The sequence below is a fragment of the Hemitrygon akajei genome, chromosome 12, assembly GCF_048418815.1.
Source record: "Hemitrygon akajei chromosome 12, sHemAka1.3, whole genome shotgun sequence".
Lineage (NCBI taxonomy): Eukaryota > Metazoa > Chordata > Chondrichthyes > Myliobatiformes > Dasyatidae > Hemitrygon > Hemitrygon akajei.
The window spans coordinates 36,222,969-36,241,369 of NC_133135.1; the positions used below are offsets into that span (position 1 = coordinate 36,222,969).

At 39.4% G+C, this 18,401-nt stretch overlaps 1 protein-coding gene across 1 annotated transcript in view; it reads left to right on the top strand.

Annotated features, from left to right (window-relative positions):
- The first annotated feature begins 326 nt into the window (after positions 1 to 326).
- Positions 327 to 18,401, top strand: part of atp6v0b (ATPase H+ transporting V0 subunit b) — a 29,178-nt gene continuing 11,103 nt past the window's right edge. Inside the window, exons 1-4 of the mRNA XM_073062903.1 lie at positions 327 to 489; positions 6,954 to 7,002; positions 14,571 to 14,654; positions 15,174 to 15,251. Of these exons, the coding sequence (XP_072919004.1) occupies positions 423 to 489; positions 6,954 to 7,002; positions 14,571 to 14,654; positions 15,174 to 15,251 (278 nt within the window). The 5' untranslated portion in view covers positions 327 to 422. The remainder of the gene's footprint in view (positions 490 to 6,953; positions 7,003 to 14,570; positions 14,655 to 15,173; positions 15,252 to 18,401) is intronic.

The following is an 18,401-nucleotide window of genomic DNA, read 5'->3' on the forward strand; positions in this document are numbered from 1 at the left end:
GAGTTTCTCCTTTGGGTGAAATTCAAAACAAGAATAGGAATTTAGCTATTTAGACCATGATAAGAGGAAGTCTCTTCTCAGAGGGAAGTGAATCTTTCAAATTCTCCACCCCAGACAGCGTGAATGCTGAGTCATTGAATATATACAGATTTTGGTCAGTGAGAGTTACAGGAATGGATAGGAAAATAGGCTCTGGTAAAATTAAAATGTATTCAATGGTTTAGGAGGCTCTGTCGTGAGGCCTGCTGGGAAATGTAGTCCAAATGAGTCAAAGCCTTCAACTCCCGCGACTCCTCGTCCATCTGCGCGATATTGAACACGTGATCGAGTACTTTTGCTTCACGTGACCGGCCGGCTTGTCACCGCCCCCGACCTCAGCCGAGAAGATTACGGTGACCGAGGTGTGAGTAGAGTCGCGGAAAATGAACGGCTACACTTTACTTTACACCGGCATTACCGTGGCCTTCTGGTCCACCATTGTTGTTGTAGGTAAGGAGCTGTTGAAGCGGAGGCCAGCTTCTTGAATGGTGCGTCGAGCCGGGTGTGGGGCCTAGCGCGGCTGCTCTGGTGTTGGGAGCCCGGAGCTTTGGGGCATTGATGTTCCTGTACTGGCCCTACGTTACCCACTGTGGGATGCCTGCAGTGTACAAATTATGGGGAAGTCTGTGACGTTAGATCGTCGCCTTCTGTCTCACCTTGATGATTTTATTTGAATGAATTATGTCCCTCGCCCTTTTCCCCAAAAAAAATCATGGGTTAAAATTAAGTTACGAAATTCACCCAGAGATGGTCATCTTCCTGAAAATGTTGTTTCTAAACATCGTGCTGTTTTATGATTAAACTCGAAGACAAAATTTTTCATAAGATGAGGTTTAACTATTAATGTGTTGTAGGAAAGGTTTTGGCAATTTCTTTTTAAAACACCTTTCGTGTCACCACTGTGAATCTAAGCGAGAATTTGTCAGGGATATGCTAGGCGCATAGTTGTCACTTTTGTCGTATATTTCTAATGACTCCTGTCCAGTTCTACTCATTTTTCTCTCATATTTTCGTTGTCGTAATTGTGGTTCAATTTGTTTGTGGAGTGGCGTGTTTCAAGGGTTACTTTGTGTGGAGAATTCATACGCCGGACTAATAGATATAACATTTTTGAAAATGAGTGGAATAAAAGTAGATTTTCACTGCTTATGGGAAATTAGCAAAAGACATTCTCATAAAGTTAGCAGCTCTCATGAACAAAGGCGTTGGGGAGATCTCACAAAATGTATGAGGGCATCAACCCTCCACACATACTGATTGACACAATTATTACCAGTAAAATGACATGTGACTTAAAGGGGAACTTGCAAGTGTTGGAAGTCTCAAGTGCTTTCTTGACCTTCTGGATATTAGAGGTCATGAGTTTGGAAGATACAGCTGTAGAAGCCTTGATGTTTTGTTTAAAAAACATCTTGACAGTACTCATTCTAGCCATATTTACTATGTAATTTAAGCTGTTTTATGAAGCATATTCAAGTAAGCTGTTTTGTTCCGGCTGGTATTAAAATTGGGACTTGTTGGAGCTGCCCTCATCCAGAAGTTTGTGTACAAAATTTAGATCATCACATTGGTGTACAAAATGAGAGACTAACTTGACACCCAATTGCTTCTATGAAATTGAGATCCAATGAGCAGGAGCAGATGAATTGATTTATGTACTTGGAGTATTGTCAACAGTTTTGGGCCCCATATCTCAGAAAGGATGGGTTGTCATTGGAGAGAGTTCATGATGATTCTGGGAATGAAGCAGTTAACATATGGGGGTGATTGGCAGCTTTGCGCCCATACTCACTGGAAGAATATAGAGGCAACTGATTGAACCCTACTGTATGTTGAAAGGACTAGATTGGGTGGAGATGGAGAGGATGTTTTCTATTGTGGGGGTATCCAGAACTAGAGAGCGCAGCCTCAAAACTGAGGGGTGACCTTTTAGAACAGAGGTAAGGAAGAATCTTTTTAGCCAGAGAGTGGAATCTGGAATGCTCTGTCACAAACTGTGGTGGATGCCAAGATCATGGGTATATGGAGGGGCAGGTAGTGTTGATGAAACGGGTAGGCTGCAGAAAGACTTTGACACTTTGGAGAATGGGCAAGAGAGTTGCAAATGAAATACAATGTTGGAAAATGCATGGTCATACACTTTGGTAGTAGAAATAAATGTGCAGACTATTTTCTAAATGGGGAGAAAATCCAAAAGTCTGAGATGCAAAGGGACTTGGGAGTCTTTGTGCAGAACACCCTAAAAGTTAACTTGCGGGTAGAGTTGATGGTGAAGGGAAATGCAATGTTAGCATTTATTTCAAGAGGCCTAGAATACAAAAGCAGGGATATGATGCTGAGGCTTTATAAGGCACTGGTGAGGCCTCACCTTGAGTATTGTGAACAGTTTTGGGCTCCTCATCTGAGAAGTGATGTGCCGGCATTGGAGAGGGTTCAGAGGAGGTTCACAAGGATGATTCCAAGAACAAAAGGTTTATCATACGAGGAATGCTTGATAGCTCTGGGTCTGTGCTCGCTGGAATTTTGAGAAATGGTGGGGGGGGGGGGGGGGGAGCTGTGGAGAGATATCATTGAAACCTTTTCAACGTTGAAAGGCCTAGGTAGAGTAGATGTGGAAAGGATGTTCCCTATGGTGGGGGAGCATAGGTCTAGAGGGTACAGTCAGGATAGAAGGCCACCCATTTAAAACAGGGATACGGGGAAATTTCTTTAGCCGGGGCGTGGTATATTTGTAGAATTTATTACCACAGGCAGCTATGGAGGCCAGGTCTTAAGGCAGAGCTTGATCGGTGCTTGATTGGACATGGCATCAAAGATTGCAGGGAAAAGGCTGAGGAGTTGGTCTGAGCCGGTGGGGGGAATCAATCATGATTGAATGGCAGAGCAGACTCGATGGGCTAAATGGTCTAATTCTGCTCCACTATCTTGTGTGTTATTTGTGAGCCAATTTTAAGGTTAACTTTAAGTTTTGAAGTGGGATGAAAAGACATTAGGAAAGAAACCTTAGTTTTGTTTTAATCATTGAGTGAGAATGACATACCTATATCATAACACCATCTGTTGACCATGACGCTTTACCTGTTAATACCCTTGGACAACATTCATGCCTTAACCTACTGAGCAAAATGGGTTACTTGGCATTTATTCCTCAACTCGGTGAGTAAGGTACATTATTTGGCCATTATCACATTGTGCCAATGTCTACTGCACTGTAGAGAGTTTTTAGCACCTCCTAAAAAAAGACAGACATTATGAAGCAAAAGGGAACTAAAAGAATATATGGTGCTCTTAATGAACTTCTGATTAAATCATTTGGTAATAGCTATATTGGTATGTAGAGAAGATGGTGTTTCTTCAAATTGCCCAGAACTTTCTAGGCTATTTGCTTAGACCCTGCAGCGGATAGTGAGGTCAGCTGAAAAGATCATCGCGGTCCCTCTTTCCGCCATTACAGACGTTTACACTACACACTGCATCCGCAAAGCAAACAGCATTATGAAGGACCCCATGCACACTCATACAAACTCTTCTCCCTCCTGCCATCTGGGAAAAGGCACCGGAGCATTCGGGCTCTCACGACCAGACTATGTAACAGTTTCTTCCCCCAAGTTAGCAGACTCCTCAATGCCCAGAGACTGGACTGGCACCAACTTACTGCCCTCTACTGTGCCTATTGTCTTGTTTATTATTGTAATGCCTGCACTGTTTTGTGTACTTTATGCAGTCCTGGGTAGGTCTGTAATCTAGTGTTTTTCTGTGTTGTTTTCACGTAGTTCAGTGTAGTTTTTGTACTGTTTCATGAAGAACCATGGTCCTGAAAAACGTCTCGCTTTTACTGTGTACTGTACCAGCAGTTATGGTTGAAATGACAATGAAAAGTGTCTTGACTTGACTATAGAGTTGAAAATGTGACATTGTGTGGTGTGTGAGGAGCAACAATATTAAGCAGCTATTTTTATGACACAGCTTACTCACTGCAGGTTACCCAAAAGTGTGTAGACTGAGTAATTTCCATTTTGTAATTTAAGTATACATCCATGTGCTAAAAGTGTAGTATTCAGACATTGCACAAGCCTGCTAACTACGCACAAGTGTATTTAAAAATGTTGTCAAGTGAAATGTTTTGTATAGAATTGGAAATTCCATAAACTATGCAAGTACTTTTGCTATATTTAAGCCACAAGACATAAGAGAAGAATTAAGCAATTTACCCTACTGAGTGTGCTCTGCCATTCAATCATGACTGATTTATTAGTCCTTGCAACCTCATTCTCCTACCTCTCCCTGTAACCTTTGACACCTGTACTAATCATGAACCTGTCAACCTCTGCTTTAAATATATTCAGTGACTTGGCCTCTGCAGCTGTCTGAGTTCCACAGATTCACCACCCTCGGACTAAAGAAATTCCTCCTCATCTTTATTTCAAAGAGGTGTCCTTCTATTCTGAGGCTATGCCTTCTGGTCCTAGATTTTCCCATCATAGGAAACATCCTCTCCACATCAACTCTATTTAGGCTTTCAATATTTGATAGGTTTCAAGTTCTAAGTGTGGAGCTGAAGTGGGATGAGTAGGTGAAGGAGTTTGCTTTTGAACAACGGAGAGCACCACTGAAACTCTGTTATCTGTAGTCACAAAATTGATCTATGCTGCAAGCATTGCAGTACCACCTTTTATCAAAAATGAAGAAATGAGATTTAAAACAAAAACACCATCAGTAGTTGTACTCTTTTAAAAAAATGTGCAGATCTGTTTCATGATCATAAACAAATGCAGTTTTAAAATAGTAAGTAGGGGCCCAAGTTATTCTGGTATGGTTTACCACTGACTGTTAAAAAGTAACTTGAGAAATATTTTTATTATGTTAAACTCCATCAGGAAACAAAGAAAGTAATCTGGACCAGAGATGTTTAAGCAATGCTTCCACACTAGTAACTTACAACAAGACATTTTGGAGTAATATATATGGAAAATTGCATACCTGTATGCCAAATTTGTGAGCAGTAGATGCAGTTTTTGGGCGTGTGATACTGAGAAATACATTTGTTGACTGTATTTTTAACTACAGAGCTGGATTGTGCAGTTTCAAATTAAATACAAGGGTGAATTTGTTGATCAATAATTTACTTCAGAAGAGCGGGGATATATTAGGTGGTTAAAAAGCCATTTACAAAAAAAAAAATTGGTTAAAATTAGGTAATAGAATGAGAAGTTACATTGGCTTCTCTCCAGAACTACCAAAAAACAATGTAGAAGTTATAGAGCAGCAAATCAGCAGGCAACCTTTACAAAAATCTTTAGCAGAATATAAGCAATACTTCAAGCTCTTTAGTTTGACAGAACAGTTGTGTGTGTGTGTGTGTGTGTGTGTGTGTGTGTGTGTGTTATAGAGGAGGATCTATTAGGGTACAGCCTTGTGCCCAGTGTCTCAGGACTTCTCATCACAGCCCACTCAAACAACCATAGCAAGTTAACTCCACTGAAATGTGTGCAATTTGTGTGAGAATACTGCAGTTGAGAGGAATTTGTCAGGTTTCCAGTATAACAGGGTGCAGCTTTGGGGGAGCTGTGGGCTGTGCCAGATTCCTGACATTGCAATGCACAGCACTGGGAGCGTTAGAGTTGGCACTAAGTTCCCAGCACTGGAGTGTTCAATCTATGCAAATTTTTTTAAGGAAGCTACAGGGAAATGTGTACTTCCTGGGTGTTTTGAGGACCAGATGTCTACAGTAAAACACTGCTCTGTGGGGTGGCAGAAGTGGAGCACCCATATATAAAAATGATGGGTGCATAATGGAATAGTTGGACGAATCACACAATAATGCAGGTACCAAATGAGCTCTTTGAATTAGTTGTCATAAAAGAAGAAAATGTTATTGTTCCAGTAATGGAGGCTGTAAATAAATAAGCCATTTTAGCAATTTGCTTTTATGAAGCTGGGTAAGGTGCAATATCTGGAAGTGGAAACTAGATTACTGATGGCAGAACATCCATTTTCAATTTATGGATTGCAGAATGATTCTAGTGGAATCCTATTGCAATTCTGATTTTTAAGAAAATGAAAGAAGGATAAACCTATTAACACTAGCCAATCAAGTTAATTGGAAGGAAAATAAATAGAAGTTATTGCCAAGAATAACATTTACAATAATGCAAGTATGATGCCGGTATGGATTACTGGCACCTGTAATTTGACAGAATTAGATTTTGTTTTCAACTAAAATGGTTGATAAAGATGGTGTAGCAGATGTCATATAAATGCACCTGAATGCTGAATGTCATGAAGTAATTATCTTAGTAATTTCAGGCTGTTGTAACTCCAGAGATTGCTCAAGTACACTTGGATAGTGGGTGCAAAATTTTTACTTTTAGATATTGTATAAATTATATTGGGCTTAAATAGTGAAGATTTGCATTTGTGAAATGACTTATTCACTCACTACAGGCTGCATCTTCTCAAGAAATTCTTTAGAGGAGATACTTTCTCTCAGGAGTTCTACTTTCAGAATAAATCAGCTTTCATTTTGCTGATCAGAGTATTTAACTGCATTAAGTAATCCGCATTTACATACTGTTTTTCAAAGTCTTAAGACATACCAAAGTATTTTAGTCAATGGAGTAATATCTGAGGTATGGTCACTGGGGAAAGACTACATGCAAGTTGTGTGGATCAATGTGTTAAAATAAATAATGAAACAAAAGTCTATTTCAGTGAACTGGTTTGGAGTAGATATAGCGGGGAAGTGAAAGCCATGGGATTATTTATTGATGCACTTTGAGCCCTATATAAGCGGCAAAAGGAGAGTAGCACCTGTAATCCACATACTGAAAAGGACTGAGTTGTGATTATTTAGTAGTGAAACCAGAATCATTTTGTATATGAGATGTTCTGAAATGAATTTTTTTCTATTGCAGGCATTTGTTATACAATATTTGACCTGGGATTTCGTTTTGATATAGGATGGTATGTAATTTTTATTATTTAATTGGACCCTTTGTTTTTAAACTGGTATGTAATAACTTAGATCCAATAAACTCTTGTGACAATCTCATCAATTCCTAATACTTGTGTGTTTGTATGCAGATATATGTTTAAATTTGTCACTGTTAAAAACTTATTTTCACAAATTCAGGGTACGATAATGCACAGAAAAAGAATTATATTGTAGAATAGCAGAATTTTTTAAGGGCCTTCTTTCAGAATTCTTCTGTATTTGACTGTAGTTTACCAATGCAGTTACAAAAAAAGTAAATTCAAGTCACTCCTTTGCTTGGTTGTGTGGCCACACTTTTCACTCATCTCCAGTTTGGACTTTATCAGGACTACTCTGTTCTAGCAATGCCAGTTTCCTTGAAAATTAAGCAAAAACACTAAAAGTCAAATCCTAGTGAAATTAATTTACCTTTTGGAATTAATCTGTAAACAACACTTCTATTCCTCCTTAAGACTTTTCTTCAAGCCTAACACATGGATAAATCTGGAACTTTTCCTTTGTTCGTGGTCTATTTCTGAATGCATTCCAAGTTTTCTTGTTTCATGTGATTCAACGACAACATAGTATTGCATTTTGTGGCCACGTTTAGTTTTCATGAAAAATATAGAGCTAGACATTGATAGCAAAAATCTGTCAGTTAGATCTGAAACCTTTGCTGTAGATAAGAAACTTTAAGACCTGTGTCTTCCGTGTTGGAGCAATGGGTAGATTGGCAAAAATTTATAGTTAAAATCAGAATTTTGCTTCTTTCCACATTTACTTGGTTTGCTGAACCCTACAGCGTGATCAAGACAAAGTATGGCACGGTGATAATGAAGTTGAAATAGGAAATTTTTATGTCCTTCTAACTACATTCCAGATTATGGGTGTAGTCTAAAAATTCTTTTTAATTTGGTACAGAATTGACCATTTCTGGCCACTATCCTTGTGATATTAACATTTTATAAAGTAAATTCCATATCAAAATGTTTCCAATCTATTGTATGATTGCCATTCACACTCAATTAAAAACACGAGACTACAGGTGCTGGAATCCAGAGCAGTACAGACACTGGAAGAACTCAACAGGTGAGACAGTGCCAATGGAGGGAAATGGGCAGTCAATGACCCTTCACCTACATTTCATCATTCTAGATGAGGGGACTCAACCTGAAATTTTGTCTGTCCCTTTCCCATCGTAGATGTTGCCTCAGCCTCTGAGTTCCTTCTGCATTTTGATTCAGATGTGATGTTCAGTTGTGTTTAATTGCCCCACGTATTAAAATTCTGGCATTTATAGAAGTTTAAATGCAAATTTCAACTTTCCACTGTGATTTCACCAGCATTGGAGTTAGGAAGTTGCTTATCACTTTCTTTGCTGGATTGGATTTTGCTCAGGACCAGAGCTCACTTGAGAACTTTAAGTTAATTTCTTTTATTAAAATTATTCCAAAGTAGTTAAGTTTTTAATAACTATTTTTGGCTTTTTTTAAGTCACTAATTTTTGTAGTGAATTTTAGTTTGGTGGGGTGTAGATGCGTCTCTGTCATAGGAGGTGTAAAGAACACCATCCCTCCGCCTGCCTGCAGGTCACCCTTAGACAAGGTGTAGCACCAGTTTAGCCCCCAATCAGGATCACGTGAAGACATGGGAGCAAGTGGTGCATGGTCATATGAGCAGCTGGTGCATATCACAAATCAGATAGTCTCTGAAGATTTTTGATAATGTCTGGGGTCATCCATCTTGTAAAGACACTGCCCAAAAGAAGACAACGACAAATAACTTCTGTAGAAAAAAAATGTCAAGAACAGTCATGATCAAAGACCATGATCATCTATGTCATATGACAGGGCACATAATGATGAATTTTTATAGTGGAAACCTAAGCAACAATTAAACTACTGTCAGATTTGTCAGATAAAAAAAGCTTACCATCGTTTCATATAGTAAAGATTTTAGTGTTCTTGGAGATTTTGCTATTGCTCTGGACTCGAGTTACTTTGGACTACAAGTTCAAAGTAAACTTATTATCAACATACATATGTAACCATATACAATCCTGAGATTTGTTTTCTTGCGGGCATACTCATTAAATCCATAATAGAATAAAGAAAGACTACACCAATTTGGGTGTTCTTCCAGTGTGCAAAAGACAACTCTGCAAGTACAAGTTAATAAAAAAGCCATAAATACCGAGAACGAGATGAGTCCTTGAAAGTGAATTCATAGATTGTGGTAACATTTCATTGATGGGGCAAGTGAAGTTGAGTTAAGTTATACACACAAAATTCTGGAGGAACTCTGCAGGTGAGGCAGCATCTATAGTAAAGAGTACAGTTGATGTTTCAAGCCGAGACTCTTGAAGACTGGAGAAAAAAGATGAGTAGATTTGAAAAGTGGGGGGAGGGGAGGGAGAAACACAAGGTGATGGGTAAAACGGGAGCTCTCACTCCGGATCTCTTCAATAATTTCAAGTTCCCTGTCCACATCTTATTTCACTATGGACGACCAGTCCCTATACAACTCCATCCCTCCTCCCCCTCCACCACCACTCCTCTTTCTGTTTAGCAGAACTTATCCTCACTCTTAATAAGTTTTTCCTTTGTCTCCTCCCATTTCAAACTAAATGTGTAGCTGTGGGCACTTGCATGGGTCCCAGCTGTACCTGCCTTTTTATTGGCAACGTGGAACAGTCCATGTTCCAAGCCTACATTGGTGTCCATCTCCCACTTTTCCTATGCTACTTCGATTGCATTGGTGCTGCTGCTTCCATCCATGCGGAGCTCATCAACTTCATTTATGTTGCTTCCTGCTTCAAATTTACCTGGTTCATTTCCAACACCTCCCTCCCCTTTCTCAATCTCTCTTTGTCTCTACTCCTGGAAACAATGTATGTACTGATATCTTATAAACCCATGGACTCTCATAACTGCCTGGACTGTATCGTAAAAACACTATCCCCTTCTCTGAGTTCCTCCATCTCCACCATATCTGCTCTTAGAATGAGACTTTTCATTCCAGAACGAAGGAGGTGTCCTCCTCCAAAGAAAATGGCTTCTCTTCCTCCACCATCAACGTTGGCCTTGACTGTGTTTCTCTCTATCCTCCCCCCACTTTCAACTCATCTTCTCTCCAGGCCTGCTGAAAGATCTCTGCCTGAAACGTTGACTGTACTCTTTGCTATAAATGCTGCCTGGCCTGCTGAGTTCCTCCAGCATTTTGTGTGTGTGTTGCTTGGATTTCCAGCATATGCAGATTTTCTCTTGTTTGTGATTGAGTTAAGTTATACCTTTTAGTTTAAGAACCTGATGGTTGAGGGGTAATAATGGTTCCTGAACCTGGTGGTGCGAGTCCTGAGGCTTCTACACCACCTTTCTGATGGCAGCAGCAAGAAGAGAGCATGACCTCGGGGGGGGGGGGGGGGGATCATGATGGATGCTGCTTTTCTGCGACAACACTCCGTGTAGATGGGCTCCATAGTGGGGATGGCTTTAGCCAAGATAAGCTGGGCCATATCACTACATTTTGTAGCAGTTTCCTTTCAAGGGCATTGGTGTTTCCATACCAATTAATGTACTCTCCACCACACATCTATAGAAGTTTATCAAAGTTTTAGATGACATGTTGAACCTTTGCAAACTTATAAGAAAGTAGAGGCACTGCTATGCTTTCTTCGTCATGGTATTTGCATGCTGGGCCCAGGACAGATCCTCTGAAATAACACTGAGGAATTTAAAGTTGCTGACCGTCTCTAGCTCAAATCCCCCCCAGTGAGGACTGGCTCACAGACCTACAGATTCCTCCTTCTGAAGTCAGTAGTCAGTTCCTTGGTCTTGCTGCATGGAGTGTGAGGTTGTTGTTGTGGGACCACTCAGATTTTCAGTCTCCTTGTATGCTGATTTGCATTGGCAAATACATACATTGCTACAATTGTGTCTTCACTGGGTTGAGAATGTAGAATGTTCCAAGCTTTTAAAATTCAGACAGATTTAAAGAAAAATGAAGTGACACAATGAAATTAACTTGAAACTACCAAGGCCAATTTGGCAGGCAAATTAAATCTAGTGTATTTTGTTAGAATTTGGTAAAACTGCAAACACAGAAGTTCTCTTTTCCATTTTGTGTCTGTGTTCACTATAATAATGTTTCTTAACTTCTACAAACAGCATGCATCGGCATCACAGAGTAATAGAAAAACTGTACAAGTCTCCTCCAGAGGGACAATCATTATTCTCCAAATGTATAGAATTCAAATATACTGTACTGGTCTCTTACTTCCTGAATGCTCTACTTAGCACTGTTCAAAGGATCAAATTCCTTGTTTTATTTCTTCTTTGGAACTAAATGTTACCTCATTTGAACCCCATTTTAAATAATGTGATTTTTTTTTTTCTGTTCACTTTTCCTTTCCTATTTTGCTCTAATATAATTGAAACCCAATTGTGGGTTTGAAGGCTGATCCTTTAAAAATGGTTTTGTCCTATTAAAAGGAACCTGGGCACCCTATTTTAAATACATAGGATACGAAGGTGATCGGTAGATCCTTACTATTATACATCTCTCTTCAATCCCCCTTCCAACCATTGTGTAATACTTTGGACTTGTTTTCGCTGCTTGTGGATTGAAGTTGGAGGTGAAATAAACATTTGTTGTTCTGTTTGTGCTAATCAGCTTGAACAAAACATCAAACACTTGTGTTAATAGTTACATCAGAACTAGTGAAGATACAATTTTCCATTGCAATTTTTAATCTTGTGCAACATGACCATACGTTTGCCTATACAGTACACCATTAGTGACTTTACCCATTCACCCAACCTGCCAAGTCCTTGGGCAGACTCCCTGCTTCCTCAGCACTGCCTACCTCTCCACCTATCTTTGTATCATCTGCAAACTTGGCCACAAAACCATCAGTTCAATTATCCAGATTATTAACATAAAATGTGAAAAATACTGAACCCAGTGGAACATCACTAGTCACTAAATCAAGCAGAAAAGGCCCCCTTTATTTTCACTCTTTCCTTTTTACCAGTCAGCCAATCTTCAGTCCATGCTAGCTCCTTTTCTGTAGTACCAAAGGCAATCGTTTCAGCAGTCTCATGTGCAACACCTTATCAAAGGCCCATTGAAAATTCAAGTAAACGTCAGCTGACTCACCTTTGTCTATCCAGTCTATGATGTCTTCAAAGAATTCCAACTGATTTGTCAGGCAAGATTTTCCCTTGAAGTTATGAAATAAAATAAAATCTTACCAGCCACTGAAGTCGGGATAACTGTCCTATCATTTCCAGTCTCTTGCCTCCTTTCCTTTTAAAGAGTGAAGCGATGCTTGTTGATTTTCCAGTACTCTGGAGCCATTCCTGACTTGTGAGTCTTGAAAAGTCATTAATGCCTGCACAAACACTTCATCTACATCTTAGAACCACGTGGGGGTAGTCAGTTCAGTCCAAGTGATACTTATCCACCAAAGGAGCCTTTTCTGGTTGGCTGCCAGTGACTAGTGGTGTTCCCCCGGTCAGTATTGGGATCGCTACTTTTCACAGTGTTGGTCAATGATTTGGATAATGAAATTGGTGGCTTTGTGGCAAAATTTACAGTTGATATAAAGCTAGGTGGAGGGGTAGGTAGTGCTGAGGAAGCAATTGCAGCAGGACTTGGAAAATTGGAAGAATGGGCAAAAAAGTGACAGTGTTGGGAAATGTATGATAATGCATTTTGATAAAAGGAACAATAGTGTGAGCTATTAACTAAATAGGGAGAAGGTTCAAACATCAGAGGTGCAGAGGGACTTGGGATCACCTCGAGCAAGACTTGCCAGAAGGTTAATTTTTAGGTTGAGTCTGTGTAAAGAAGGCAGATGCAATGTTGACATTTATTTCAAGGGGAATAGAATATACAAGCAAGGAGGTAATGCTAAGCCTTTTTAGACGCTAGTCAAGTCACATTTGGAGTATTGTCAACCACTTTAGGCCCCATCTCTTAGAAAGGATGTTTTGTCATTGGAGAGAGTCCAGAAGACGTTCACGTGGATGATTCTGGGTAAGAAGGGGTTAACATGTGAGGAGTGATTGGCTGCTTTGGGCCTGTACTCACTGGAATTTAGAAGAATGCAGGGGGATCTCATTGAAACCTACCAAATGTTGAAAGGACCAGATAGAGTGAATGTGGAGAGGATGGTTCTTATGGTGGGACATCTGAAACTAGAGGACACAGCCTCGAAATTGAGGGGCAACCTTTTGGAATGGAGGAAAGGAGGAATTTTTTAGCCAGAGAGTAGTGAATGTGTGGAATGCTCTGCCACAGACTGCAGTGGAGGCCAAGTTCATGGTTATATTTAAGGCAGAAGTTGATTGTTTCCTGATCAGTCAGGGCATCAAAGGATATGGTGAGAAGGTAGATATATGGGGTTGAGTGGAATGGCGGAGCAGACTCGATGGGCTGAATGGCCTATTTCTGCTCCTGTGTCTTATGGTCTTTAGACCTTTCGATTTCCCAAGCACCTTCCCCTTACTAATAATGACTACACTCAGTTCAACCCCGACACTCTTGAATCACTAGCTTGGTGCTGGTGAATGCCAGCAAGTAAATGCAGTTACGAAGGAAGTACTGCAGCGCCTGTACTTAGAGTTTATGCATATTTGACAGATGTTGTGAAGATTTTGATTTACCAGCAAGATGTTCACAACTTTCCATTTTAAGGCCTATGTTTTCAGATCATTGAGTTGTAGAAGTGGAGCTTGGGGAAAATAGGAAGTGTTAAATTAAATTTTCAATTAACCAAAAGATCTGATTCACTAATTCTTCCTGTTCCCTTCTTGCATGCTATTTTTCACATGTTTTTCTGTGCTTATTTAAACATAACCGGATGAGCTTTGGAGAAGACAGTTGAGAAAGATTTACTTTCCTGGCATCTAGCTAGCATGTCTTTGTATACTGTATGTAAATTAATTAGATTTACTATTGCAAAATTAACTGCATTAACTACCAAGGATTTTTTTAAGGATAAAATTTTGACCACTTGCTCAATACTAGGCATAATAGGTACATACTCTATGAAAGCAATATCAACTTGCTTTCAAAGAGGCAAAAAAAATCCTGTTGATAGCAAAATATTCAGTTTTCATGTCGAGTAATTATCCTGCAGCTGCTCCCAGGTCTGAAATACCCTGATCTTTGTGGCAGAATCTTGCTTAAATCTTGTTTTTGCTGACTGTGTTTTTGTAAACTTGCTCTTAATATTTGTGGTCTAAACATATGCTGAACAGTGACCTTGCGGTTTGAGTTGCCCAGATAAATCTTCCAGGTTTTCACTTTATTAAGAATGTATTTTCCATGGTGTGATTCTTTAATGTGCTGCCTAATTGCAGAGTTGTACACTGGCAATTTTGGTGCAATATCTGAAGGTGGACCACTTAGCTATATTTGCTTGAAATCTTTCTTGTGAACAGTTTTATGTACGTAAACATTTTGAAAACTTTCACAACATGACTATGTACACATTGAATTTTGATTGCAAAGTGAGCAATACATCTTTTCATGCAAGTGTATTTTATCATAGGTTTTTAACAGAAACCTCTCCTTTTATGTGGGCGAACCTTGGAATTGGATTGGCCATCTCTTTATCTGTTGTGGGAGCTGCATGGTATGAGTTTCTTTATTATTAGTGTAGTTGAATAAATAGTTAAAATTTTGTTTGGTTTATTAACCAGCTTTTGTTTTAAATGTATTTCTTTTGAATTGTGAAGTTTTAAATTAAGCGTCTCCTCAGATGTCCTTTCAGGAGCTATTTGTTTGATAATTAAACAGTGCATTCAAGACGAGAAGAACATTTATGCTGGGCCTGATAATTGTGGCAAACAGATTTTGTACCACACTAGAGACTAGCAATGAACAAGAGTAAGCACCTCTTAATGTTTAAACATAGTGCCATCACTAACCCTTCCTTTATTAATATTACATTTATCAATCTCTTTTGTACCAATCACTAAATGTTATGGCTCCCACAGTAAGTCAAAGGGCAAATATTTTGTGCAAGGTAGCCCACTTACTCATTTTTGCAGTTTTTATTGCTGCCGTCCCAGCAACAGAAAAAGGAAATTTGCTGGAAAGAGAAAGAAAAAAATGCACAGGTAACTGTTTTCATTTTCCTTTTGTTATTTAGGGGTATCTACATCACTGGTTCAAGCATTCTTGGTGGGGGTGTAAAAGCTCCCAGGATTAAAACAAAAAATCTTGTCAGGTAATATTTTTGAAATACTGTATCTTAATCCAGTTTTGGTAGTAATAAAAATAATTTGTTGTTGAGTGGCTTGCAAAGCTGACTTTTTAGCTTGCAGGCGTTTCGTTACCCAGTTAGGCAACATCATTGGTTCAACTTCAAATGAAATGTTGATGATCTGCATTGTTCATCTTTTGTGTCTTGTGATTAGTCTGTTTGCGTGTGTGTTGGTATATGTGCCCATTATCACCTAGTTGGATTGTAACAAATCAATTGCAGATTTCATCATCAGTAACCAATAGAAATGGCACATACCCACCCACACACAAACAAATGGACTAATCACAGGACACATAAAAGACAAAAAATGTAGATCACCAACGTTTCATTTGAAGTTGCACTGATGATGGGAAACAAAATGTCTGCAAGCTAACAAGCCAGCTCGCTAAGCCACTCAACAACAACATCCTCAACCTGAGCTGTAAATCTTTTCCAACATCTTAAGTACAAAGAATTCCATATTAGTCAATTGGAAGCACCTCCAGAGAGAAGTTTCTTCCTGCATTTCCTCACAGTTGAGGTAAATATAAGGAATTAGAGGTGTTGATCTGTATTTCTGATTTCTGTTAAACAGATGTTGTCTTATAACTGGATGTAAATTCATGACAGATTAAGAAAGGGAGAGTGATTAAAATAGGCAAGGCGAGGTTCTGGAAGATTGGAAAGTAGCTTATTTTCTTTTTTCAAGAAGGAAAATGGGGATAATCTTGAAAACGAGACTGGCGAGTCTCATGTCAGTGGGAGGGATGTTGCAGGATTTGTGCATTTGAAAAACCATGGTCTAATTAGGGACAGTAAGCATGACCTCTAAGGTAAGTTGTGTCTTACCAACTTAATTGAGTTTTTTTGAGGAAGTGACCAAGGTGGATGTTGTCTGCATGGAACTTAGTAAGGTCTTTGACAAGGTCTCTCATGGGAATCTCATCCAGAAGATTAAAAGACTTGGAATCAGTGGTGAATTAGCTGTTTGGATTTAGAATTGGCTTGTCTGTAGAAAACAGGGCAATGGTCAATGGGACTTGTTTTGCATGGAGGATGGTGACTGGTGATGTTGGGTTGGGATCCATAGTGGAACCTCAGTTGTTAGTGATATATGTAAGTGATCTGGATGAAAAGGTAGATAGTTGGGTTAGTAAGTTTGCAGATGATTGGTGTTAATAGCGAGCATAGAAGGTGGGTAAAGAATACAGCAGAATATAGATCATTTGCAGGGTGAAGCAGTGGCAACATCCCAGCCGAACGTGATGTTTTTCACTTTGAGAGAAAAAAATGTAAAAAGTCAGTGCATTGATAATGGCAAGGCCCTTAACAGTGTTGATTAGCAGGGGGATCTCGAGGTCTAGGTGCATACCTCACTGAAAGTGGCTGTACAGGTTGATGAGGTAATATGAAGCCATAAGTCATGCTTACTTTTATTAGGTATTCTTTGGAGCCATGGAGACAGAGGAAAATGTGATACAGGCTTGTATTCATTTGAGGCTTTAATGGAGTACACAGCCAGCATCTTTTTCCTAGGATTGAAATGTCTAATACCAGAAGGTATGCATAACAACCCGAGGTTTGGCTGATTTAAGCACTGGGTCAGATTGAAAAGGTCAGGGTGTTGGGCCCAGAGGTGAGGCACTGGCTGGGGTTCATCTCACTACTCCATGAGGTTTACTCGTCTCTGCACTGAACTGAGGCAATGGCCTGCAGTGATAACAGCCTTTATGGCTCGGGACTTGCTTGTGAGAACTTCGGTTCTGAATGTTATTCCTTGCTTTTGTTTGCACAATTTGATTTTTTTCCCTGCACATCGGGTGTTAGCTGGTCCTATTGGGTTTCTTTATTTTGTGGCTGCCTGGATGGGGTAAGAATCCCAAGGTTGTGTATTGTATAATACTTCGATAAGTGAACTTCAAACTGTAAGGGGAGGTGGTAAATTCAAAGGAGATGTGCAGAGCAAGTTTTTTCCACACATGTGGGTGCCTATCAATGATGGAGACTTTTAGTACATGAATGGAGAAAATGGAATGATGTGGATATTGTGTAGACATAAGGGGTTAGTTTAGTTGGATATTTGATCACTAAATTAATTCAGCACAACATTGTGGCACAACAAGTATCTGTTCTTGTGCTGTACTGCTGTTCTAAATAGAAATTTGAGTTAAAATTTAAACTTTTTTTATCCAGTTTGAATGAAGAACTTTAAAGCTTATAGAATTCCACAAATGTTGTACAATTTGCATTTCATTGCTTGCCTTTTAATGCATATCTCTAGATATGGTCAATTTCCAAAGTTTTGAAATGCATCATCTGAAAGAAATCGGTATTGACTTAATACATGGAGCAAGAACAATGTGGCACAGGAACAGGCTCTTCAGCTCTCAATATCTGTGCTAAGCACTATTTTGAATTAAACTAAGTCTCATACATCTGTAATTATCTATGTCCTTCTATTCCCTGTATCTATCTGGCAGTCTTTTAAATGGCATGCTTACTTCTGTTACCCTTGACAGCCTGTTGCAGCACCTACCAAAAAAGGGGGAGGGGCAGAGAAACAAACAGCTTGTTCCACATATTTCCTTTAAACTCGCCACCATCCCCCAAAACCACAACCTCTAGTACTTGACATTTCTACCTTGAGACAGAATTCTAACTGATAACCCTATCTTTATTTCTCATAATTTAATGAACTTCCATCAGGCCTCAGCTTCCAACACACCAGACAACTGTAATTGATTTACATTTTGCTATACACTTTCCAAAATTCCAATCTTCTTGTCATTTGCAAATGGACCTCCACTAGAATTCCACCCTTCCACTACTCCCCTCTGTCTTCTCTGGGAAAGACAATTCTGAATCCAGTGGACGAAGTCACCTTGGTCCATGCAGCTTAATCTTCTGAATTATAAGGGATGACCATAAGGGGTCTTGTCAAATAGCTTAAGATGTATGTTGACAACATGCATTGCCCTACTCCTCCCACTACCTCAAAAAGGTCAGTCAAGTTTGTAAGACATGACATGTCCTGCACAAAGCCATGCTGACTGTCCCTAATCAGGCCATGACTTTCCAAATGCATGTAAATCCTACCCTCCAGTTGTTTCCCTACAACTGATGAGCTAATCA